We start from the raw sequence: 26431 nt of genomic DNA, 5'->3' as shown, positions 1-26431 counted from the left end.
TGGGAAATTTCTCTATTATCTGTAGATAGGATGCTAAGATTGTGTTCAGATGCCCCCCCCCCCAAAGCCTCATGTGGTAATAGGTATGGCTTTTTCAGAGGTAGCTGCATTTAATTTGCATGACACTGGAATTGATTCATGATGCAATTCTGGGATTACTAGCCCTAGGATTAAAGGTATAAGTGTTATCCATTTTAAGTAGTCTGGATAAGACAGAAGGGATAGAAGGAGTTGTAGTCATCCCTTGTTGGTTTGCTACCTTCTCTCTGCCATGAACTTTGTCTTCTGCAATATTTGTCAGCCATGCCACCCTGCCTTGCAGCTAGTTTATTATAGACTGAAGCCTGTACAAGCTATGAATTAAATAAACCTTTTCCCCCATTTACTTTGGGTTTTGAGTATTTGTCTCAACAACAGGAGAAGAGAGACTAAGATATATGAGAGCAATTTTTATTGTGTAAGATTGTATATGTATAGCTTTTCTTTCCAGAATCCAAAACCCATGGTTACTTCATAGGGATATTTAGGATACACACAAATAATCTACTAACTTTTGCAATCTCAGTTTACCTATCATTTTTTTTATTCCAGAAAAGAAGTTTACAGAAAGAAACAACATCTGAAAGATGATAGGAAAATAGTAGTGGACAATCATAGTAGTGACAGCTTGGAGAGCTGGATCAGGTCCCGATTGATCTCAGCAACCGACCTGCAGCCTAAAAGAACAACACATTTATGAAGCTCATTTCTCTCATTTCATGGAGTTCAGATGATACCATAGGAACGAGTCTCTGATCATAGTACTTATCTGACCAATTGCTATCTGTTCAGAATGAATAATGTGAATCTAATTGCACTGGAAATTATAAGTATTTTACAACTCTATTTCAAGTTTTAGCACAGTCATGTTAAAAGGTCAGGGTAAAACCACAAAATTTTGATTTCAGCTTTGAAAAAAAAATCAACTCTCATAAGCAGTGGATATCCCTGAACCTAATCTCAATTCTGATAAGGCACAAGGATATGGGCAGGAATACACTCAGGGACAGTGTAGGTGATGGAGCACCCCAATTTTAAGGGAAATTTTTGTCAAGGTAACAGACCCTACTTTAGTAGATCATAATTAATATGTGAAATGATCCTGTAGCTGAGATTATAACACAATGATGGAAGAGAGGCCCTTCAGAGAAAAACTGAAAAGAGAAGGGAGAAATGGGGGCTACCAAGGTGATATGGGGCTGGGAAGTCATACACTTGAGTAGACAGTGTGAAACTCTGGTTGTGAGTAAACTGCAAGAATTTAATATGGGCTATGGATATTTTTTTCTTTTCTTTTATTTTTTTTTGTATATTAGGAAAAGTTTTCACTACTAGTTTGGATTCGTAGTGATCTGCCTTTTTACAGCCTCCCAAGAGCCGGGATTACAGGAGCATGCCACCACACCCAGTCTCATTTGCTGTCTCAGTGCACCCCAGGGGCGAGACTGGCACAGCAGGCCCAAGGGATCAAACCCTTAGGCCCTGTGGCTACTAGGCTGTGGATATTGAACTTGAATTTCTTTCCATATCTGTGCTGTATTTACCCTAACATTTCCAAAGCAAATATTAGCAAAATGTATTGCATGTGAAATTGTAACTAAGGAGAGGCTCATTTCCTAAATATAGAAACACAGTAAAGGATTGAGTTTCTTGCCTGGATTGATTGATGGGGACAGAAAACAGCATGCAGAGATCTATGGACAGTCTGTTAATGGAAGTAATTTAGGAGAAACATGAGTTCAGAGCCAAACTGACTTTCTCTTAGTTCAAGGAGAAGAAAGTTTTGAATTAATACTGTTTAGACAAGATATCATGTCTGCATCTTGTACTATGAACAACTACTACAAAGACAATACGTGATGTATTAATTATTTTACTGTCTTACTAATCTGTTTTGAAACTGTCTCATCGCTACTTCTTTCTCAATAAAATTAATATAAATAAGAGCCAGATTGAGTCTCACTGAATATGCAATGAGCTTAAGGAAAGTCCTAGGTTTCCACCTGCAGATAACAGTGCTTAATCTTCATCTAAAACACTTCTTTCCTATTCTCTCTTCTGGATAGCTGCCAATGCAGGGAAGGTCTAGCTACAGGGGAGGGCTGCCACTCCAGTTCTACAAACATTTGACTTTAAGATCCAAATCCAGAAAACATTTAAAAACTTACCTATAAGGGTCATGGAACTGTGGAACTCAGTTTTTAAAATATTCAAAACTTCCTCAACACCATGTTCACCCTGTTCCGGAGACAGAGTAGAACACAAGAGCCTTCAGGAACATTCCATCCATTTGTTAGGTACAAATACTAGATAAAGTCAGCTTTGTGGCAGGAAGGATGGGGGGTATCTGAGAAATTGAAATCATTTTGGGAACAAAGGAAAGCAAAGAGAGATAAGGGTAAGAGCTGCTAAAAGTTTGGGACATACTTAAGAAGAGTCATGGAGAGTTGAGTGAGTTACATTTACTTTGCAGAATCCTTGAAAAAATTTGAGTGAGAGGGGAAAGATTAGAAAAGCATGAAAATGAGTGAAAGGCTCTATATCTTTCCATTGGTTCTTATGTGGCCATACTCACCTTGCAAGCAAGACCCCACAGGACTGGTCGCCCAAGAAAAATGCACTTAGCTCCTAGAGCCAGAGCTTTCAACACATCATTGCCAGTTCGAACCCCACCATCCATGTACACTTCAATTTTCCCTTTTACAGCAGTCACCACTTCCACCAAAGCATCAATCTGAAAAGACAGATACACGTGTGACTGCAAGGATTTCTGTCTTTATATTCAAGGGGCATGGGTTGGATGTCCTCTCAATGTAATACAGGATCAGGAAATCCAAGCTGGGGTCATGTTCTTCACATTTCCTTCCCTTCTCATGCTTGAGGCTCCTAATTTCTCAATAGCAGGTGCAGTGACATTCTTGAGCACCCAGGAACATCCCGCAGACTCCCCTTCCTGCTGTTTTCTGCTTCAGTACAAGTCTACCTTCTTGCTGACCTTCTTTTAAATATCTGTAGAGTGGAAGAGATGCTTGGTTCCTCTATTTATTATTTATTATTTATTTATTTATTTATTTTTTGTGGAACCAGGGATTGAACTCAGGCCCTTGCACTTGCCAGGGAAGCGCTTATTCCACTGAGCCAACTCCCTGGCCCTCCTCTTCCTATTTAAAAGGAACATTTTTCACTTGTAATAATGAGTTTGGGGCCAGGTAGATAGCTCAGCAGACTAAGGTGCCTGCTTAGACAGGCACAAGGACCAGGATTCGGGACATGTTGAGACAGCGAATAAGACTGGATCTGGTGGCATATGCCTGTAATCCCAGAGCTTGGAAGGCTGAAAACAGAAGGATCACTATAAATCCAATCTGTGTAGTGAAACCCTGGAGACCCTGTACTAAATACATAAAAAAATAAAAGTATAATAATTACTTTAACATTAAAGAACACGTTGAGGCTTTATTTTTTCTACTGCATCTGTCCTAGGGTGGCATAGTTAGAAATGTCCTGTACTGCTTAGGGACTAAATCTTTAGTAAAACAAGGGTGACCAGCCAGGACCTGACCTGGGGACCTGAACACTCCTGTCTTGGGAAATGGTATTGCACACATCATTCCTTAAGTCATCGTGTCTGAACAACTGGCCTTTCACCCACTAATGGTTTATCTGATGAAAGGAAATAGGACCAACAGCTTGCTGAAAGTTTAAGCTTTTGAAAGCCAAAATAATCACATGTTGTCACTCTGGCCCAGTTTCTCCACTGAATTTTGTAAGCTATTTGTCTCTCATCTGTCATGAGGGCTAACCAGGCCTTGAAGCTCTGTGGTCACCAAGCTCTTGGAGGCCCAGTGCCTTGGCCTCCAAGTTTATGAGAGGGACCACAGAAGCCTGCTGTTTATGAGGGGGATGGCAGCAGCCTGCCCCTCCCAGAGAATGGGTTCTGGGAAGAGGCCATTCTGAATTGCTTCAGGGTTCTTGTCTCTGCTTCTCCCAAGGACACTAGAAAAGAAGAGTTGAAATTGTACCCTATGGGCTTTCTGCTGTATAAAAATACAATCAAAATTCCACTGGAACAAGACCCTTGTACTGAGACTAAATAGAATAGTAAACCAGGGAGAAAAGACTCCAGTGGGTTAATTCATAAGTAGAAGGAAGAAATGAATATGTTTCAGATTTACATGTGATAACCAGAGAAATTCAGGTCCATACATTATATGAAATATTTGTGTGATGTTGGGAAAAGACATAAATGTATCTGTACAAACTTGTGCAGCCAGAGTAGACAATGAAGTTGATGACAAGTTCAGAAATAGAATGGGGAATGAATTTCAGCCTAGGATGTAGTGTAAATTTAGAATTCACTTTTAACAGGTTAGAACATGACTTTGTTAGTCTTCTGAAGATAACAGCTGACTAATCCTGTGTTTTGGTTCCAAGAGAAAACAATGGCAATGTTAGATACGGACTTATATTGAAAATGCTATTTTTTAGCTCGCAGGAGGGGCAAATGCCTGGAACCCCAGCACTCAGATGGTTAAAACAGGAGGGTTGTCATTAATTTGAAGCCAGTCTGAGCAACATGAGTTCAAAGCCACATTAAACTACACAGGGAGACCATATCACAGAAAAACAAACAAACAGGCTAGGGACATAGCTCAGAGGTCTGAGCTCCTACCTGGCAAGCACAAAGATCCAGGTTTGATCACCAATACTACATGCCTTGCCACTGTGCTGGCCACTGAGACAGCACTGGGGAGGCTGAGACAGGAGAATCACTATAAGTCTGAGCTGTGTAGTGAGATGCTGTACCAAATACATACGTACATACATACATACATACATACACACATAGATAAAGGCCAGCCGAATAGCTTAGCAGATTAAAGTGACTGCAAGCAGGCTCAAGGGCTAGGGGTTATATCCCTGGGCCTGCCATGCCAGCCCCACTCCCGGGGCACACTAAGATGACCATTGAGACTGGCCGTGCTAGTGCACACCTGTAATTCAGCTTTTGGGAGGCTGTAAACAGAAGAATCACGATGAGTCCAATCTAATAGTGAGACCCTAAACATCCTGTAGACCCTTCCCCCCCGCAAAAAAAAGAAAAGAAAAAAATACAAAACAAGAGATAAAGATTTTGATTTTTTTTAAAAGAATAATAAATTTTAAAGTTGTAACAATGAGATTGACACTCACAACGTTGCAGTCATAGTCTGGTACCAGCCCAGTAAGAAGAGTGAGGAACGTACCACAGGTACAAAATCTAGGGAGTCATTGAACCCATTGGATAAGTGACAAGTGAACAAAATGTTTTTTGTTAATCAAGTGACAAACTGCCCTGAGAGATGAGAGTTTATTTGAATAGACTAAAGCTTTATGTGACCTTAGGCAAAGATTCATGTGAGATGACAGGGTTCTGTAAGAATAAGGTCCAATTCAGTGTTTATTTTAAAAATCAACATTTTTGTTCATTGTATATTTTTTAATGTTAATTTTCAGTTTCCAGTATTTTATTTTTAAATTTAAACAAATTTTTTGACACAGGAACTCACTGTCTATTTCAGGGTGACCTTGAACTTACTATGTAGCCCAGGCTGGCCTCAAACTCAGTGATCCTTCTTCCTCAGCCTCCCAAGTGCTCTAAAGGGTGTGTCACCATGCCAGGTCAATTTTCAATTTTTTAAAATAATGTATCAAAATATTAATTATCTTACTAAGGTTTTTTGTACCTTCCTAAAGAGCTGTCCCTGGATATATTTGTGTTTGGATATTATGCCAAAGAGCTGAGAATGTTGATCAGCAAAAGGGAGTAGGAGAAATTCTCTCTATAGTTGGTGCCTTTGCTGAGGTTCATTTCTCAGAACAATGGGAGAATTGGTCTGCCTCTTCATACCCTCATTATCCAGTCCTTCCAATGTAGCAGGACTAGCTGACTTGATTAAAGAGAGCCAGAACCCTATAGTACATTGTCTGCATTAGCTTGCTTTCAAAAGCCATCTTCTTCTCAGTTTGCTATTCACAGATGGTAGGCTCTTCCTTGATTTTCATGGTTGTTTGATAGGCACAATTGGGAATGACCCTGGCTCTGCTGTTCTCTTTTGTGTTCCTTGTTCCACCAATGACTGGGTGTGTGAGAGACGGACTTGTGGGTGTTCTTGCATAAGTTGGGTGGAGAGTTCCACATGTGTCTTGCACACACACTTTTTATTCAATCCACAGGACAAGAGGTGGGACAGGAAGTAGGAGGCCTATTCAGACTGCAACAATCCTTAATCAGAGAGACACAGAAAGGTACACCACTTGCCCTCCACAGAGACCTGCTATTCTTCTACCTGTTCTCTGCCAGCAAGCCATACACAAAAGTGAGGAGACACCTGAAACCTCTAAAAATCACATGTCTAAGGGACTGGCCAAATATCTCAGTGGATTAAAGCACCTGAAAGCAGGCACAGGGGCCAGGGGTTTGATCTCCTGTGCCGGCCCCACTCCTGGGGTGTGCTGAGAAGGCAATCAAGATTGGGTGTGGTGATGCATGCCTGTAATCCCAGCTCTTGGGAGGCTGTAAAGAGGCAGATTAGTATGAGTCCCATCTAGTAGTGAGACTCAGAACACCCTGTAGACCCAAATACAAAAACAAACAAACAAACAAACAAACAAACAAATAAATATCACCTGTCTTAAAATCATGACAGTGGTTACTGATGACTTTCTACATCTTCAAATCATCTTAAAGAAACAATTGAGATTGCGTTAGGGATTATAGCTCTAATGATTTTTGTGGATGCATTTTTTTCAAAATAAGTAAAGTGGAAGCTATACAAATATTAAATAATAGATTTGTTATATAAATTACCTATCATAGACTATACTGTTAAGCACGAGGAACATATATTTTGAAACAAAAGACGCTCCCAATAATTTTTAAATGAAAAGAAGTATACAATATCATGTTTAATTTTCCAACTGAAATGCTTACATTTACATTAAGAAATGTGATAAGAGGTACCAAAATATTGATGTGAATGATAATGATGAAAATAGAAGTGATAGCTGTTGTTCTCTTTTTGTGTTTATTTCATAGCCTTTACTTATGTAATATCAAGGCCAAAAACAGGAGGAAAATTCTCCCTTGTTTTTTCTTCAAATAAGTCAAACAATAATAGAACAACCTTTTGAAAAAGAGACATATGTATCTCCATGAAAATAAGTCAACAACTAATGCCTCTGCAGAGGCTCCTTTACAACTCCCTTCTCAATTTCTTCCCCTTAAACGCCATAAAAAATGAACATAGATACATGAGTTAGGGAAGAGAAGGCATGCTTAGATTCTAATAAAGGATGCATTAAGCTAGTTTTTGTTTTATCATGAAGAATGGTTATTTATTAGTTTAGGAAAGGCCATGCTCCTCCTTGAGACATGCCCAAAGCAAAAACATGCAGGTGCAAGTGTGTGTGTACTTCTCATTGTGAGTATACAAGCTTGATCCGAACACATCCTTCAGAAGGGGCCTATGTCTGTCTTTGGGACATGGTACCTACCCTTCCTCACCATTATTTGAACTTGGGAAAGTTACTTGACATTTCTAAACTCCAGCATCCTCATTTGTAAAATAGGTATATACCTGTCTCACAACATTATCACAAGGTTTAGAAATTATGCACGTCAAATTTATAAAAATAGCTTGATATTCATTAGGCTATTAAAATAATTAGCAATCTTTAACATCTATAGGGGACACATGTAATAAGAGGATACTGTGCATTAGATTGCACAGAACACCTTGATGTAGACACACACAGCACACAGTTCTAAAGTCACCCTACTTACTGAAGAGGGAACCTCATCAAGCTGCCTCCCACCATGGTTGGATACGATGATGCCTTGGACCTTGTGTTTCACTGCCAGCTCTGCATCCTCTTTTGTCAGAATCCCTTTAAGGATGATAGGCAATTTAGTGATGCTTTGCATCCTGGAGAGATGATCCCAGCAGAAGGATGCATTGAAGTGTGTAGGCTGTGCTTCAGATGTGAAATTTTTCTGTGGGAAATTGAAAGATAACTGAGTCCTGGACAGCTATAAGACTACTTGACCTATTCGAAAAGTGAGACATGTTAGAAGGCTGATATTTATGAGCTTCAAGAGAGAGGCAACAAAATACAGCAGAGTTTTTAGCTCTTTTCCCTAACAATTTATATTAAGATTTTTTACAATTTCTTTCTTTCTTTCTTTCTTTCTTTCTTTCTTTCTTTCTTTCTTTCTTTCTTTCTTTCTTTCTTTCTTTCTTCCTTCCTTCCTTCCTTTCTTTCTTTCTTTCTTTCTTTCTTCTCTCTCTTTTTTCTTTCTTTCTTTCTTTCTTTTTCTTTCTTCTTTCTTTCTTTCCTATGGCTCACCCATCCATCTTTATTTTTTATTTTAAACTAGTGTCTCATTAAATTGCTCAGGTGGAACTTGAGCCTATGATTCTCTTATCTCGGTGCTGAAATGGCATGTTTGTATCACCCCACCTTGCCCTACTTCAACTTCTCAGTCATGTCTTTGTTCCATATCTATTCCAGGATCTGGAGATAAGACAGAATCTCTAAAAACATTCAGTTTTAGTTTGTAAGATGAATTACTGAAGTACTTAAAAGTCAGTTTGATATAGACTATAAGACCAAAACAATACTTAATAAATCCCAAATCAATTGTTATCCAATACCTATCACTGGCTCATCATCAGATGTCCTTTAATCTCCATGCACCTCTGGAAACTGCAACAAAGTTTCAAGAACACCCTGAGGCCATAATGGGTAAAGAAAACTGTTGTGTTTTTTGGCTACTGACTAAAATGCTTGTTATTACTAGCTCATACAGCTAAGGAATTCCAACTTTACTCTGGCATTTTCTGTCTGGGGCACTCTATCTCTTAAACTGTGAGCTTTTCATAAAAGGGTTCCTTTGTAGTCACTCATATCAAAGGGATCACAGAGGTACGATGCAGTATCTTGTCGCTTCAGGATTGAGCTATATGCATACAGTGACATTGTCTCCTCAGTTTTTAGGGCAGCAAGGTGAGACTTATTTGAGTAGGCTAGCTGGTCAGTCACTGCCTGTGAATATCCTCTTCAGAGCATCATATATTTACAAATGCCATTCATAATTATTGCTTTCTTAGTATGCCTTTAAAAGGAGAAAACATTAGATGATACATTTAGTTTACTTTCCTATTGTTGCAAAAATCATTTCAAAGGCTTTCCCATTTCTATACAGGTCGGCAGCACCATAAGTAAGAAGATGTTGCACCATGTTCCGCTTATCTGGCAGCAGGAGCCAGATCTGCTTTATAAACTGCTGTCTCCCAGATGTCTGGCACAGGACAGGGACTCAAAAAATGCTTGTGGAAAGAAAGACAAGAAGGAATGAGGGAAGAAGGAAGGACACATGTCTTTAACAGCATCTGTGCATTGACCGTGGTATCCTTATTACCTCTTCTGGTGACCCAGGATACTTTATCTTCATCTTCTTCTGCAAATCCAAGTGGTTTCGCATGTCATTTCGCCTTTTGCCAGTAATGGGTACATCCACAGTGATTACCAAAGCTTTGAAACCCAGGGATTCTGCCCTCCTAACTATATATTTGTTTATCTCCCAGTCTAACTGCACATAGAGCTGGAGCCACCGGAGACCTCTTGGTGCTGTAGCAACAATGTCTTCGAGGGTACAGCTGGCGAATGTGCTGGTGATGAAGCAGATGTTTGCTGCTTGGGCAGCTGCAAAACAAAGAAGACATATTTGGAGGACAGAGGCATTCTGGACTGGGGTGGGAAGTCCAGGTTGTTTGTGCTGCCTCTAGCCAGCTTGCCTTTGTTATTCATCTCTCTTAGGTCATATATGGAAGATAGCTTGATCAAACCAAGAGGCTAAAATTGTTCTGGTACTCTTCAGAACGTGAACTGTCTTGTAAACCCTGGGCCCCATAATAAAGTGCTTCCAATACAGATATCATTTAATTCACAGAACCACGTTGGATATATTAAAGCCCCCCAAAAAGGAAGCAGACTTTTATAATTTCTTAATGAAATAGAAGGGAAATAGGTTATTGGATGAGAAATTTAATTCCCCTGGAAGAGCTTGAACTTTTAGTAGTGTCTAAAACTAGAAGGCTGCAAGTTTTGCTCTCTTGCTTGTGATCTTGAATTTCTCTTCCTTTCTCTGTAAAATGAGAGGAATAATAGTGTCTTGCTTTTGTTGGGTGATCCAGTGGGATAACAGCTATGGAAGCATTCTTTAGTCTACAAAGTGATATAGTGCACACACGTTAATGATGAGGAGGTGAGTGGTGATGCTGCTGTTGATACCTCTTCTGCTACTGAAATACACATTTCCAATTTCCCATTTCCTTCATTTCAGTGAGTTTCTTTAAAAGCAGGTTAATGCCACTCCTGTGCTACAAATCATATGTGAATTTATTTGGCCTGATCAATCATTAATGTTGTTCATTCCTCATCTCAACAGGAGAGATCTCTCTCTTAACCTTACTCTAAGGCAATGCATTCCTAGATGATTTAGGAAGCTACTCATTTTTCTAAAGTATTCCATTTTCAACCTGGTCACTTTGAGTTCTAAAATCATTGGATTCACTACTTCCTTCATCATGAAGTCAGAGAAGAACATCCCAGGGTAAAACAGATTTGGGCCAAAGTGAAAGTTACAGAATCCCCAGAATATATATTTTCAGTTCCATCCCTTGTCATCACCATTGCCACCATTGTTATTACTGGCATTATTAGTAGTAATAGTAGTAATAGCAGTAGTAATATTGACATTGGTAGAGAATAGCTGATAGAAGGGAGGTTACTAGGAAAGAGACATAACACAAGAAACTTTTTTGTCAAAATGATGACAGAGTCAGTTGAAGAAACAGGAAATGAAACATTTATAGATGAGCAACTGTCAGGGCCTTATGTTAAGATATAATGTCATGATTTGCTCCTCACTCTAAACTCAGTGACTCACTGTTCATCTCCATTCCTGGCTTCTAAGATGCCAATGAAAGCCCTATCTCTACAGCCAACCTTAGGGTTTACCCAGGGACGTCCTTTTCCTTACTGATTTTGTGATTCAGTTTGGACAAGTGCCACTCTTTTGAGAGATAATTTGGCTGAATTTTAGTGCCCTACTTTACACCGTGGCCTCTGACCCACTCTACTTATTTATTACTATAGTTGATGAGTATTTTCTCAATCTTGGGTGAGGGAGATAGCTCAGCATCATAAGTACCTGCCTGGCTAGAACAAGGTCCTGGGTTTGATACCCAGTACCAAACACAAATAAAAAGCTAAAGTCTTAGGTGAAATGCTAAACAAATATGGCTTTAAACAGTTCTTTCCTACCTTCCTTAATTCCAACCAGACTGCTATCCCCAGGTACTTCTAGGAGAAATCCTGGTGTTTTCTGCATTGCTCTAATGGAAGCTTCCTGCACATCTCTAGCCTTCTGGGGAGGGAGACCAAAGATGAGATTGCTTTGTACCTCTGGCTGTGCTCATTTCTCCATCAGGCCAGATGTAGCAGTGCATAGCTGTGGGTGCGATGCAGATGGGGGCGCTTATCTCTTCCCCTTGGATTGTGGTTCTGATGTCCACCTCTGACATATCTCTCAGATACCGTGGACGGAGGCGGATTCTGTGCTAGGCAACAAGCATAGATTCTGTTGGCAAGACGAGTCTCCATCTTGGCTACATTGCCTGGAGCTGGGACCTTCGACACCTTGCTCAAGGCTAAGCCAGCCTAGATCCTGGCAACATCTTGCTGGGTACAGTTGGCTGATCTCAGTAAGCAGTTTGGGACCATCAGGAGGCTCCTCTCCAGAAAGCTATGCCCAACATCATATTCCACATTTACCCAGCCATGTCTCAGCTGCTAGTGAACCATGGCCCCCAGGACCCCTGTCTTGCTTTTTGAGTTTCTGTGTCTTTGAACCCCTTTTCCCTGAGTAGCCTCTTGGGGCTTGAATAACTTCATTTATTTAGCATAACAAGATCTGGAAAGGCAGAGGGAAGTTCTGGGTTGTTTCTTCCTCAGCCAGCAGTAAATCCTTAGAAAACAAGAAAGGTCGCTGAAGAGGACAAATCCCGGAAAATAATCGTGACTTTTTTGCAGGAATAAAATTCATTAGACTATTAAACTTACATATTATTGTACTGATTCAGGAAAAGATAGGAGAATTCACACTCAATAAATTTGTAAAACCCAATTTTAAGACAGAGTCCCAAAATTTTTTCATTCTTAAATAGGTATTATTTTTGTTCATAAAATTAGGAAAAATTCCAGGAAATAGTAATGTGCAAATCTGAACAAGATAGCATCTCTCATTTCATCTGCAAAATATGAGCAATAAACCAAATTTTCTAACAGTTTTATAAGGACAAATAAATGCAATCATTGAAAGTATTCAGTGTTGGGCCAGCCAAATAGCTCAGCAGATTAAAGCACCTGCAAGCAGGCACAGGGGCCAGGGGTTTGATCCCCAGGTTTGCCCTGCCAGCCCCACCCCCTGGGGGTGCCCTGATATAGCAATTGAGACTGGACATGGTGGCATGCACCTGTATTCCCAGCACTTGGGAGGCTGTAAACAGGTGGCTCACTAAGAGTCCAATCTGTGAGATCCTAAACACCTTGTAGACCCTTCCCTAAAATACAAAAAGAAAAAAAAGTACTCTGCTTAGTTAATCAAGTATGAAATACAAAACAGGCTAATGTTCACTTCAATTTCATTTTTCATTTTTCTCAACTTCTCTATCCCAGAGGTCACAAAAATTTTAAAATAAGGGCTAGACACTAACTATTCTAGGCCTTGTGTGTTATGGTCTTTGTTATAATGATTCAGTTTTCTTTCTATAGCACAAAGGCAGTTACAGATAATAGTTGTGTTTCAATAAAATTTTATGGACTCAATGTCTACACACAGTCATTTAATGCTTCATTAAAGAACAGACGTGTATACAAGGGTGGGATTTTACGGAAAGGTGTGTGTAGTAGGCAAGGATTGACAGGGACTCAGGGAGAAAGAGGCAGTGGAGAAAATGGGAATGGTTGAGGTAGCTTGAAAAAAAAAAAAAAAGAAAGAAATGTTAGGCTTTCTGAGGTGAATGCAACAACCAGGCAGTCCACAGCAGTTTGTTCCCACAGGTCTCACCAAGATGACCCACTATGTAAACTTGGCAACAGTCTAAAGATCAGCAAGCTGTTCTCCCCAAAGACTGAGAGAGGGGCCAATGGGAGCCACATAAACCCCATAAAAGCAACCCACAGTCCCCACATTGGGGGCATTCCAGCTCTGGAACACCCTTCTCTTTGGTGAAATCCGTTTTGTTTCCTTATAATAAACTCACTTTCACTTGGCAACTTCCTTATACTCTTTGCTTCTAGTTCTACGTGGGGCTGAGAGTCTGGACCCAGAAACATCATAAGATTCGTGGTCACAACCCAAAACAACAGAGCTGTAACATTGTGTCTCCTACTAAAAGTTGTAGCTAGTTTACATTGTAGAATTTATCATGTTCACACAATAATGAAATTCTCTAACAATGCAGTTCTCAGAATACATTCAGAGATACCTGCTTCTTAAGTGATACATGATTGTAAGTTTTATACCTCTTTTTCCTTTGTCAGTTGGGTTTCCTTGCCCCAAAAATTTAAAAATGAAAAATCATTCTTAGCTTGTGATCTACACTAAAGTAGGTGGCATTCTATACTCGACTTATAGTGATTGTCTGCTGATTCATTGTCTATTCTCTTTACGTTATATCCAAGTCTTCTCCCTTGGATCAACCTTCCATCCCCTATAATTCTCCTGGGAGCATCGTTATTTTCTCCAGATTGAACCCTGATTCTTGTCTTGCATGTTTTCTCCTGTCTTGCATGTTTTTCTTATAAAAAAGGTTAGGAATTCAGGACTTTTGGGCCTCAGAATGTAATATATTTCTGGATTCTTGTCCTACCTTTCGGGGTTAGAAAATTGTTGAATATGGGAAGATGTGCTAGTTATAAAATAAATTTTTCACTATGAGTTCTTTTTTGTATCATCTCTCCAAAGCAACAAAAAGACACACTTTTTGTTCTTGTATTAGAGAATGAACCCAGGATCTTTGCATGAGCTACATTCCCAGCCATGCTCTCCTTTACATTTTAAGGTAGAGTTTTACTATATTATTAAATTGTCTGGGTTAGAGTGAAATCTAGCCTCCTAGAGGGCTGGGATCATAGGAAGGCACCACCATATGTGCCTAAAAGTCAAACTATTGTATGTTGAGCACTTTGTATTCCTTGCAGACAGACACTAGGTATACTAAGTGCATCCTCTAAGACACTCTCAACCAGAACATCTTTGTTGAACAATAGGGAAGATTTAGAAAAACAGACCTTTTAAATGCTGCAACGTTGTCATCCCGCGTGATCTCTTCATCAGCACCACCTTCGATAAAATCCCAAATAATCTTAGACAGCTTCTGCCGAGCAAGCACCTGAAAGTCTGTCAAACACACCAAGGACATTTCTGGACCTTCAAAAGACCAAGCCAAACCAAACATGGTGAGAACAAAGCTGACATAAAGAAGGTCAAAGAGGAAATCAGGGCAGAGTTCCATGGATGCAACATCTGTCCTCCTCTACTCTTTAACTTAATGGAGTTGTAACTGGCAGTGCAAGACAAGATTTTGGAAGTCAATTTCTTTATTCCATAGAGATAAACAATTTCTTCATGCTTTCTCTTGCTGAGCACATAAGCAACACCTTTCCTCTCCTTGATCTGAGGAAGTGGCAGAATATGCAGGTGCCAGCCCCATAAGGCCGGAGCCCTTTCTCCTTTCCATAGGAAAGGGGAGAATGAACTGAAGATGGCTGGGCATCATAAAGTGAGAGTGGAGATCTACCTTGTCTCTGTGCTCTGACTCTTCCTTCCTGTAGAAAGGGTTTACTTGTACGTGGTGAGTTGGTGGCAGGAGGCAAATGAGCCTCTTCATCTCCTTTGAGCTAGCTTTGGGTACGTCCTTTCTCTCAAAATAAATGGACTTCTTGGATTTAGTCGGTGGTGAGTAAAGGAACATGACCCTGTGAATTTAAGTGGCTGTAACAGTTACTGCTCAAGGGGCTGGTCCTCCAGCCACATGGCAGACACTTACACTCCCCCAGTGCACTCACCCATCTTTGCTCCCGAGTCCTGATCTCCTAAATGTTTCTCATGTCTGCCCTCCTACAGTTGTAGTCCCATCAACTTTTAAGACTTTTTTTTTGTCTTTGTAGCTGCATCTGCTCTCCATCTTCTCTCCCTCTGACTGCCTCCTAGAATACACGTCTCCTCATGCTTTTGTTCTCCAGTGCCCATGGCATAGCACTCACTGATTCTTATTTTTTTATTATTTTATTTTCTTTTTCTTGTATTTAGGACTGGGTCTACAGGGTCTCACTATATAGCTTGGACTCATTGGCAAGCACTGGGATTACAGGCGTATGCTACCAAGCCCAGTCTCAATCGTCATCTCAGCATGCCTCCTGGGTGGGGCTGGCACAGCATGCCAGGGATCGAACCCAACCATTGCACTCTCCCTAAGCAGGCGCTTTAGTCTTCTGAGCTATCAGGCCAGCCCTGCTCACAGAGCCTTCTTAACTGCCTCACCAGCTTTATTTCCTGGCAGCTGTCCCATAGACTTCTAATTCAAGTCCCTACATGGGAAAATTGAGCTGAACTGACATTGAAGGGAGTACCAGGAACTGAAAGGTGTCTGAATCTTCTGGGGCTATGGACAGTTCAAGGAAAGGAGCTGGACCTTTGCTACTCTTTGTCTACAACATGAAACATATTGCTTATTTCTAGTAGGGCAAAATATTATCACCTAGCTCTTTTAATGTTTGCTACTTTTGAGACCAATAGTGAACTGTGTGTTGCTTCCTTTCACTCTCATTAGTGACTCAAAGTCTTTAAAGCTGGAGCTTGTGTTTCTGATACAATCATCCCAGAGCAAAGAAAGAGGGCAGTTTGGGACTGCCAGTAAATTTCCTCACTGTGAGCAAAGCCACTGAGGTCATTCATAGCACGCAGGATCCTCATGTGGGAGGAATCCAGATGAAAAGGCTGAGGCACTGTAAGTTGAAAACTAATCAACTCCCAGGAAGTAAGCAGCAGTGTCAAAATCAGCAAATGATTGTAGGTAAAAACCAAAGGACTTTTATGTCACTGACTAGAAGAAAGGGACAAGTCTCAGAGACTAGAACCTCACCAGGATGAGGTCAGTTCTTCTACGGGCTGAAGAATGTGGAGGGCTAGGAATCTTGGCTGGAGTGCAGAGGAGGCACAACTCATGTGAAAGCTTCCAGGGTCAAGCACAAATCTGGTGAAGTCAAACCCTGAAGTAGCCCTTGACAATTACTAATGGGACTAAGTGGAAAAAGTGACATGACAGAAAACACAGCCCCTGGGAATACTGATCCCAGTTAGAAGCTAGAAGGAGGAATTCTGGGGACAGCCACAAAGATTTTCATAGGAAGCCTTTTTAGTGGAAGGGTAAGAAGCTATAGAGGTGCTGGTGTGTATCTAATGTACTACAACAGCCATATTTAATTTACCATAGTTTTACTTAACCATTTGAACGGTCCATAAACCTTAGCCCAATGAATTATTGATTATATTTTTCCATCTACATTACAATTATTTACTATTTTATGAACAAAAAAGATAATAATATAGTGGGACTCAAAATGTTGCCTTTTGAAAGATCTGATTACAAGGCTGAACCTTATCTAGTTTTTAGAAATGTAAATTTCTCACCACTCCCTGATAAGAGTGATTCAGTGTCTCAGCTGTCTGGGGCCAACAACGTGATTTATGGTTGTCTCAGTCACTCTTCTCTCATTGCTGGGACAAACACCCGACATGCAAAACGAAGGAAGGAAAGATTTATTTAGCTCACAGTTAGTAGGGGTTTCGGTCCATACTCAGCTGGCTCCAAGACAGAGTGGTACATGACAGAAAGCAACCTTTCATGGTGTTGGCGAAGAGCAGAGCAAAACGAGGGGCAGCATCTCTGGCAGCTAGCCAGCCCCACTCCCTTCCTTACATTATGATGCAAATCACGTGCCCGAGGGCAGGTACAGCACCCACACCCACAATAATCAAGAACAAAGTCCAGAAGCTGCCCCAAGACTGCATGCTTTGGCTGGACACCTAGACACAAACAATAACAATGCAGAATACCTTCCTTACCCTTCTAGTCTACCTAACAGCTCCTCTTGATTTTTCTCTGACATAACAGAAGTATTCAGGATAATGAGGGCAATAATTTCCCATTTTGCATTTGGAGAGGATGGGGTCTAGGAAATAAATAAGTTATGAAATACATGTCAGAAAGTTATTACAGGAAGTGTTCTGGAACTGTCTCCCAATGGCTTCTGAAGTAAGATACTATATTCTCTATTTTCAATTTAATGTTAAAGAACAAAATAGTGGGCTCACATAAATCATAAATCATTTTTATATAGAGCTATTTTCTTTTTATAACATATATAAGGCTAACAGAGCCCAGTATTCTTATTAGAGAATAATATAAGACCTAACAGTTGACACGAAAAATAAATTTGTAGTTCAAAGCTTCTGCAAATTTGAAGAAGAAGAAATTAGCAGAATGTAATTGTTTTATATTTCAGTCTGATTATACCAGAACTGAAACTACAAGACATGAAAAGGATTTTATTTAATTCTCAGGTCCTTGTGATACAGAGAACCTCCAAATGACACAGGGAGAAAAACTGATCTCCCAACCTAAAAGGTACCTGGGACAAGTTTGTGTTCTCTAAAACTGAAGAATGAATTTTAGGAACAAATGGAGGTCATGGGCAGAATATATTTATTGAGGGAAAGAAAGCGCCTGTCCAAGAGAGGGACAGGAGGGAGTACTGAGCAGGTTGTCCCCAGGAAGCTGTCTCTTCCAGGGACTTTTATAGAGGAAAACCATGTAGTGAGGTGGGTCTAAGGTGGTGAAGAAGACATGGGAACTCGCTTAGGTGGGCATAAGGTGAGACAAAACTATGGTCAGCCAATGAGTTCATAAGCACCATTGCTCAGGTAAGATTGATTAAATCCAGTATCAAATGGGGAAGCGAGTCATGTAGTAAGTGGGCATGACTATGGGACAGGGTCTCTTCCTGTTGGGGGTTGGGCTAGTGACTCATTTGGGCTCTTTCAAGGTGATTGACACCTATTTCCAATATCAATCCCTGATGCCCATGCCTAGGGAAATATGTAGCTGTGTTTCCTCTTTTGTCATGAGGTCTGGCCCATGTGGAAGTGTCTGTCTGTTCCAAGTTGTAAAGTCACCTTGTCTTCCATCTTGTCTCCTTGAGGGCCTGGCCTGTCTGACTGCCTATAATATTTCTATCTCATTCAGGTGCCTACAACACTTACATTGTGAAAGGGAAAGAAACTGTTGAAAGGGAAGGAATAACTGGGATGAGGAAAAGGAGAAAAACAGGCAAGAAGGAAAGGAAAAATATAGAAATACATATACACAGGTTAGCTTGGATAATTGTACTGCTGTTTTCTATTGGTTTACTGAAAAGGACAGTTAGTGCTTGATTGTTTTCCTTCTTTTTAATTGTTTGACCCATTTTGCATGCTTAGATCTGGTCATCTGAACAACTAATTTGAAGACAACAATATGCAGTGTAACAACCATTGCTGAATTCCTATCATTTTGTTTAGTGAAATTCTGTATCATTTCTATTATTTTTTTACTATTTTTATTCTCTTTAAAAATAAATAAATTAATTAAAAGGTTTCAAGTTATTTAGTGTGTTCCAATATTCCCATTTTATTTCTTCTTCTTTCCAGTATTTTTTTTTCTTCTGTTCTTTACTACTTCAACTGTTCAAAAGGAAGAGACATAATGAGATAGTAAAATTTGTATACACTAATACTATTTTAGGAGTGCTAGTTCATTTGACCTCTTCAGACTTTTTGCTTTATGGTTTCAGAAATGCTTAGGTCCACCGAAACAGAGCAATGAGAAGAAAGCTAAAATCTGCAAGCAAGGGTATTCTGCCACATCTGCTGGTAAAACTCTGAAGTTCAAACTCTTTGTCCTGACTGAGAACTCAGAGTGGATCTGCAGGCATTTAGAGAAAGGTCTTGCTCTTTTCTGTATTGTAACCTGACCAGATCCACGTCAAAGTCACATTTGAAGATTTTATGATTCAATTGGTTCATGCAGGCGTTACTTTCAGGACTGGGTTATCAAAGTTTATATGTGCATGAAGGACTCCCAGAGAAGATTGTGAAAAATCTCAGCATTCCTTGAAACTTACAGGGTAAACTGTGGAAACCAAAAATGGAGAAACAAAGTCTGCCTCTGAGAACTCACTTTACACTGTAAGGTGTGCTGCCAACCCCTCTGGCCTTGCTCCCTAGGAATAGATGCCAGGATTCTCTGGGGAATAAAAGAGATAACGGCCAGGACTACACCTTGAGGTTCTATTTTCAGAGATAAACTGCTCAAGGCCTGCTGCGCAAGCTGTAATCATCACAAGGGGAGCAAGGACTTGCCTAAACCTCAAGGATAGTGGCTACAAAGGACAGAGCCATCACCATAGCAACTGCAGAGTTGTTTGAAGAGGGTTCTGGACAGAGCATGAATGCTAGTAGAGAAAGAATGAGCCCATCACTGCAAGGCAGTGTAAACCTCAGGCAGATAACAGTTAATCATGGGAGACAATGCTCCAGGGGCTGAAATTGAGAGTCCCTACAGAGACCCCCAAATGGAGAGATAAGGAAAGGAGGAAGGTCTTACTTACCTCTAACAGTAGCTCAGGCTTCAAAGTAAAACTAGGACAGAGTTTTGTGACACAGAGTGGCGTAAAGAACCAATGATTACATTGCTTCAGAAACAAGGAACAAGGTACACAGTGAGGGTCTGACATGCACCAATCCAATCAAATACTACTGGCAGTACCACTTTCTAGTTTTGTCAACCAGGATCCAGGGAAACAAATCAGCCCTGTCCTCCTCCCTGACCCCTCACACCTAGAAATGAAGGACCCAGGACCACACCCCGATTTGTCAGCTATGTGCTTCTGTCACTTATTCTGTTTCTTGTGGTATAATCTATACTCTTCAGCCCTCCAGTTCTCAAACATCCCTTTCAACTGAAGTATCAGCAGAGAAGGTATCACTTGAAGATGGACACCCAGAATAAATTCGCTTTTGTACCAATGGTAAACTAGTATTTATGGCAAGCTGAGGCCACCTTCTTTGGGGTGAAGGTTACTGACTTGTTAGTTTTATGAGCAGATGCTAACTACTTTTTGCTAAACCTTATCTTTATCATTTGAAAACTTATGTATTTTTGTTTATTTTAGTTTAACCCATACTATGTTTGGCGTCACCAGAAATTAAAGATTGAATTGTGCATTCTTGTTTTACCTAAATTCTTTGATTAGATGAGGTTATGTTAATATTCTAGTTTAGCATTTAATTCGTGGAAATAAATACAAAATGTGCAAACAGTACAGCATTTTGCTTATTTGCAAACAATGAATAGCCATAAATGAGCGCCCAGCTACCTTGGTTTCTCCCCATCTGGAAATCTGTTTTTTTCCAAACAGATCTAGCTCTCTGATGCCGCCTTAGGATTTCAGTGGGAACTACTCACATTACCATTTCCCTTTCATAAGGGTGTAAGCATTCTCAAGAGCCTCGTTTTTCTCTGCTGTCAGAGTAGGTAATCAAAACCCACCTTTGTACATATGCGCACCACTTCCCCCGCCTCAGCTTCTCCAACTTGTTGACTGATCTAAGGAATATCTTTCTCACTCCTCTTTCCTTCCTCTAATCTCTTTCATTTTCTTTCTTTTCCCATTTGCAAACCCAAAATGAAATTTTGTGGCAGATAAAATCCATGTTGCATCCTTTCATGTCAAGAAAGAGTGAAAAAAAAGTTATATCAGACTTAGTAAAAAATTTCAAAAGCTTTTGAAAATGACTCAGAATTACCTTGAGATTCCTTACATAAGTTTCTACTAGATTCTCCTTTCTTCTAATTAAGACCATTCCTTATCATTAACCTTCATAAGAAATAAAAAAAATTATTTATTACCTGATTTTTATGCTTCTCATTGTTGGTTAATGACTTGCAGAGTAACACTGCTGCTTTATAGTTATTTACATCTGAATTATGCCCATTGTCTGCTACTTTGTGAATCGAGGAGAGTGTGCTTTAGTCAGTTGGGAATCAATCTCGTCCCTATTTTAATAGCATTCTTTGTGTGGGAAAATACATTCTGTATTTTAAATAAATGAGTGCCAAGTACAGATTTGAAACTAAACTATAATGTAAATGTGTGCTTAATACATCAATGCAGGTATTCATCTAGTTTGGTGAAAAGTGGGGAGTTTTTTATTCTATTAAGCAATTGGATAGTTTACTATGCAAAGGCCCTGGGAGACAGCACACTGGTTCATTGAAAAGGAGCTGCAGTGTGGTACAAGCAGCCCTCCCCCCAGTCACTTCTAAGGGTTTAGTCTGTGTTCTGACATCACTGACCTGTTAAATAAAGACTCATTTTGGCATTCCTGAAAATAAGGAATAATAATAAAATTGTACACATTTGTCCAGTGTTTCATTTTTGCCTTGGGTTGTAGGAATTGCTTTACATGCTTTAATTTTTTAATTGTTATGATAATCTCCAAACATAAGTATTGTTTTCCCCATTTCATACATGACAAACAGGTTAAAATATTTTATACAACCACATAGAGCTAGTGATGTGTTCTGACTTCAGTGGCCTGGCTGGTAGGCACTAAGAAAGGAAGAAAGTGTGTGCTGGCAGCAGTTGTTTATAGATTGACAGAAGTGACCGGGATGATATGGGGTTTGAAATGTCACAGCCATACACAGCAGCAAATCATAATTTGATCAAAAAAGTAAAAAACAAAGCAACCAGATCAAAAACTCCTTTTTTTAGCTAGTCATTCAAAATAACTTCTTATGAAAAAAATATAGAAATAACAAATAAATATAGGAAAAGATACTTAAACTCTGATTGGTTTTTTTCAGGTGCTGTGGGAAGAGGGAAATAGGCAGAAGGAAAAGGAGCAAGGGACTTTATTATCTCTGAGGACAGGCAGAGAATCTGGGGAAGAGAAGGGATTCTCTGGATTGGAATCCCAGAGCTTGGGAGGCTGAAAAACAGGAAGGATCACTACAAGTCTGATCTGCGTAATGAGAGCTTGTACACCCTGCAATAAATACATAAAGAAAAAAGAGGGTAGATGTAACTGTCTCACTTTATTGATGAAAAAATGGAGCACCAGAGACTACAAGCTAACGTGATAAAAATGACAAAACCTGACCTGGAATTGTATTGACTTATTTCTATCACATATGAATCAGTCTGGAATGTTTGTTCATGAGGGTGGGGGATGTAGTCTCTAGTCTGTAGGGTCAGAAGTGCTGCATAAAGTGAGCTTGGCCAGTTCCAAGAAAATCCAAGCCACTGGGAACGGTGTCTCATGGAACACTGAGATCACTGCTGCATGTCTTTATTTGCTCAGAGTAGAATGTGCAAAGAGCTGTCAGAAATAACACAGTGGTTCAAAACAATCCCTGAACTATATCCTTTTCTGTACAGGTTGAATGTTGGAAATGCTCCAAAATCTGAAACTTTTGAGATCCACTCTGACACTACCAGTAGAAAATTCCACACCAGACTGTATCTAATAGTTTATAGTCAAAACACAAGTGTACTAAAAATATTTACATAATTATCCTGAGGGCTGTCCAAATAGCTCAGAAGATTAAAGTGTCTGCAAGAAGGAACAGAGGCCAGAGTTCGATACCCAGGCCTACTGTGCCAACCCTGCCCCTGGCGAGCGCTGAGATGGGGATTGAGACTGGGCATGGTGGCATGTACCTGTAATCTCAGCACTTAGGAAGCTGTAAACAGGAGAATCACTACAAGTCCGATCTAGTGATGAGACCCTGAACATTCTGTAGACCCTTCCCTAAAATACAGAAAAATAAAATAAAATTATCCTCAGATAATATATATATAATATATGTGTGAGCCTTAAAAAATGATATTTCTAGATTTAGTCTCCATCCCTAAGATGTCTCATTACACACATACAAATATTCCAAACTTCACAAAAATCAGAAATCTGGAGCACTTGTTCTTGTTGTAAGCATTCTGCATAAGAGATATTTAATCTATGCTGCCTCCATGTCTTTTATGTATTTCAAGATCTATGAGAGAAGATCAACTGGACGGTAGTAGGAAAGAAAGGAAATAGGAATGAAGGAAGCAGGTTATGAAACTGTACTTCTCTTTGCCTTCCTTCTGGCTCTTTTTGCTAAGACAATTGCTTTGATGAATTTCTGATTCCATTGCTTTCCTCTACATAAAATAGATAACCTCATATGCTTTGTGAGTTGGTGAACAGGGATTCACATCTCAGCTTTCAGAAAGAGATGTCTATGAAGAGAATATCAATAGCTACTGCATAGAGTTCTCATGCATGCTCAACTTTAACACCATATCATGTTTCTAGAATGATGCTTCTTTTGTGGTAGACTGTCAGATGGCAGATCTGCTTTGGTCATTCCTCCTGTAGGTAGGTATATTTTCATCTAAGGTTCTGGAAGTAGGAAGCTGCCTCAAAGCATGAATAATTTTAACTGTATGCCATGTTTCCACATTAATTTATCCAACAAAGTTCATCAAGACATACTCTCAGCCAGGATGGCAGAGGCATTGTCTGCTCCCTCTGGGCTCCTAGTGTTTCCCTGTTGCCTAAGGATAGAAAACATTATAGGACTGGCCAGTGTGTTGAGTGGGATAGTCACATGTGTGCTTCTTTTCTTTTGCTACAGCAAACCAGAAGCCATGTCTTCCAGAAGACACTACTGAAAAATAAAGGTCACCTTGGTCTCAAACGACCATTAATAAAGGAGTATCTATGGATATATTGTAGAGGCAAGAAAAATATTTTTTGTGCTAATCCACTAAGGTTTTAGGATTTATTGTCTACTATAGCACAAACTAACCTAGCCTCATATATCTAGGGATTACATAAAACATTGTAGATTAAAAAATCCTAATTCTTGTCAGTCTCTGCTTTCAAAAATTTTGTAGTCAATGCCTAAAACAGATTTCAGTAGCTCATCCTATGTTTATTACTAGGATTTAGAGAATAGAAGTGATTTCCTAGGTATAATTACCTTGGAATTTGGGGGAAAATCATATTGCCACTCAATTGTTACCCTACAGGTAATATTCAACTTCAATTGTAAAGCCATAATTATTACCTGTAAAATTAGAATATTGCTAACTCAGGGTTCTCATGAGAAGCAAAATATTTTGTAAAATGAATAATATCATAGTGTTCTCATTAAAAGTTTTGGAACCTTTGATCTTATTCAGAGGTATAAAAATAAGGAAAACCATTCTCCTTTGATCCTATTTTAGAGTTTATTCTTTTTTTCCAGCTATTATCTATCTTTAAATCAGAACCATCCTGTCTTGATTATTGTGCTTGTATACTTCCCTCAGATTGATCCCTGATCCAATCACAATCTCAGAAGTCTCTTCCAGAGAAGGGAATTTGTAACTTGGTTCCAAATAAATGAAGACCCCAAAGGAATTATACTAGTCCAATTATTTGAGAACTACTAACCTCATGGCTTTTTATAAGCAGTAGCTTCATCATTCTTTACTTCTGCTTGTGGCCAAGAAACTATGGCCAAAGTAATAAATATATCCTTTGAGTGAACATATTTTGACCTATTTTTCCTAAGAAAATGTGTACCTTTTCCACTGTATGATTCTCAACTTAACATTGATAGACCTAATGTAGCCTCCTTGACATCAAGGCTTCCTCTGGCAGTGTCACCAGTTCCCCCTACCATCTGTCTCCATGTGACCTTCCTTACTAAGGCTCTTATCTTGTGAATTCACAGTCTGATCCCATACCTTACATATGTAGTACCCTCCCAGCCACTTCATCTCCTCCTCCTCCAGATCTAAGCACACAGAAGCCACCCAACACAAACCTGATTGACTCCAAGGTCTTCCAGAGCTGAAGAACTGTGCTGTTTACAAGCAAATACACAAATCTTGGCTGCCTTTTGGATGTGGTAGGAAATAGTAAATCACTGCTCACAAATAGAAATAAAAAAGAAGTTCAAGGCTAAAGAGTAATCTTTAAAGAGGATAGTAAGCATGTATGCAATAAGTAACTAAATCTGAGCAAAGTTAGTTTTGAAATGAACTTGAAAGACCTTGCAAATTCTTCACAAGATTCCTCAGAAGAATCTTGAAGGTCAATAAAAGTTTAACCTTCAAATGAACTAGTTGCTTGCTCTTTGCAAACTCTATGTTGTTATCAGTTTGTCTAAGATGGCAAGTGGAAGGAAGCAGATGATTTCAGGCAAATAATTATAAATTTATCTGCATTGGGAAATAAAGGTAGCAAAGCAATGGGAGAAAAATCAGTGAGAAACTTGGAGCCATGGTCGAGACACCAGTGTATGTTCAGTTAGCTCAGCTCTAGGGCCTTGCTGTGCAGAGCTCTCCATGCCTGGTCCAATAGTCCTGCAGGGAGAGACAGAGAGAGCCATTAATATTTTTGAACAGAAATATGATTCAGGAAGGCAGCATAAAGGCCAGAATGAACAAACAAAAAGTACATTGCAGACAGTAATTGGCTCCCCACAGAACAACTCAGTGTGAATCCATAAAATTCTCTAAAGAATTTCTAAATTTTTCAGACTCCATCTTCTATTGCTACCTGTCTTTAGTATTTAAGCAGCAGCTAACATTTATTCAGTGCTTAAGATATATAGGAATTAATTAGTCTCTTGATGGTCTCCTGGGGAAAAATGATGAGAAGATTTAGAAAATAAAGACAAGAGTTAATAGCCAAGGCCAGGTAATGGCCCATTTGCCTGATTGGCAAATGACATAGAGAATAACAGTTGGGTGTTTATTTATATCTTTGCAGTTAGTACCATGAGACACAAGGTTGCCTAGCAACTAATAGCTGAAATTGTCTAGGCAGGATACCTTCTGCAAGACTGAGGCAGCGTAACTACTTTAGGCACTGAGGTCTTGTCCTGTCCTCACACATATGACCAATTTTCAAATTCAGCAGCTTCCAACAAAATACATTATATCCACTGCTTTGTTTAATTCTACCAATAAATATTTGGATAGATACCATTGTCACATTTTTTGGAGGGAAATATGAGGTTCATTAACTTGCCTAAAGCCTTTCAGCAAAGGCTATACTTTCAGGGGTCATTTCTATAGTATGTTACTAAAGTCTTTCAGCAGAATTGACAGTTGACCCTGTTTGTCACAACCTCAAGGT

General features: G+C 39.6%; 1 protein-coding gene and 1 pseudogene across 6 annotated transcripts; one reads left to right on the top strand and one right to left on the bottom strand.

Moving 5' to 3' along the window:
- Positions 1-436: 436 nt before the first annotated feature.
- Positions 437-25239, bottom strand: Hao2 (hydroxyacid oxidase 2). Of its 6 annotated transcripts, none has more exons than XM_023706458.1 (8): positions 25113-25239; positions 14440-14491; positions 11549-11700; positions 9503-9786; positions 7865-8074; positions 2615-2773; positions 2208-2277; positions 437-716 (listed from the first exon to the last, which is right to left on the bottom strand). In XM_023706458.1, the coding sequence occupies exons 3-8, from the start codon at positions 11667-11669 to the stop codon at positions 652-654; spliced, it is 909 nt and encodes a 302-aa protein (XP_023562226.1). In that variant the 5' UTR covers positions 11670-11700; positions 14440-14491; positions 25113-25239; the 3' UTR covers positions 437-651. The 6 variants fall into 6 exon arrangements, with proteins under 6 accessions (XP_023562226.1, XP_004646249.1, XP_023562225.1 ...); XM_004646192.2 differs by having other exon boundaries at positions 14440-14578; positions 25113-25238; XM_023706457.1 differs by lacking the exon at positions 25113-25239 and adding an exon at positions 16841-16936 and having other exon boundaries at positions 14440-14578.
- Positions 25240-26339: 1100 nt separating this feature from the next.
- On the top strand, positions 26340-26431 carry LOC111814033 (annotated as a pseudogene).

The sequence above is a fragment of the Octodon degus genome, unplaced genomic scaffold (assembly GCF_000260255.1).
Source record: "Octodon degus isolate 3935 unplaced genomic scaffold, OctDeg1.0 scaffold00257, whole genome shotgun sequence".
Lineage (NCBI taxonomy): Eukaryota > Metazoa > Chordata > Mammalia > Rodentia > Octodontidae > Octodon > Octodon degus.
The sequence above is the reverse complement of the archived record's forward strand: the minus strand, read 5'-3'. Positions and strand labels throughout refer to the sequence as shown.

Excerpts from the sequence above, each read along its gene's own strand:
- Hao2 (XM_004646192.2), bottom strand. The coding sequence starts at position 14,570 with ATGTCCTTGGTGTGTTTGACAGACTTTCAGGTGCTTGCTCGGCAGAAG. Across the intron at positions 9,787-11,548 it reads AGAAATGAGCACAGCCAGAG|CTGCCCAAGCAGCAAACATC; the intron begins GTACAAAGCAAT and ends TTTGTTTTGCAG. Across the intron at positions 2,278-2,614 it reads TGTGGGGTCTTGCTTGCAAG|GGTGAACATGGTGTTGAGGA; the intron begins GTGAGTATGGCC and ends TCTCCGGAACAG.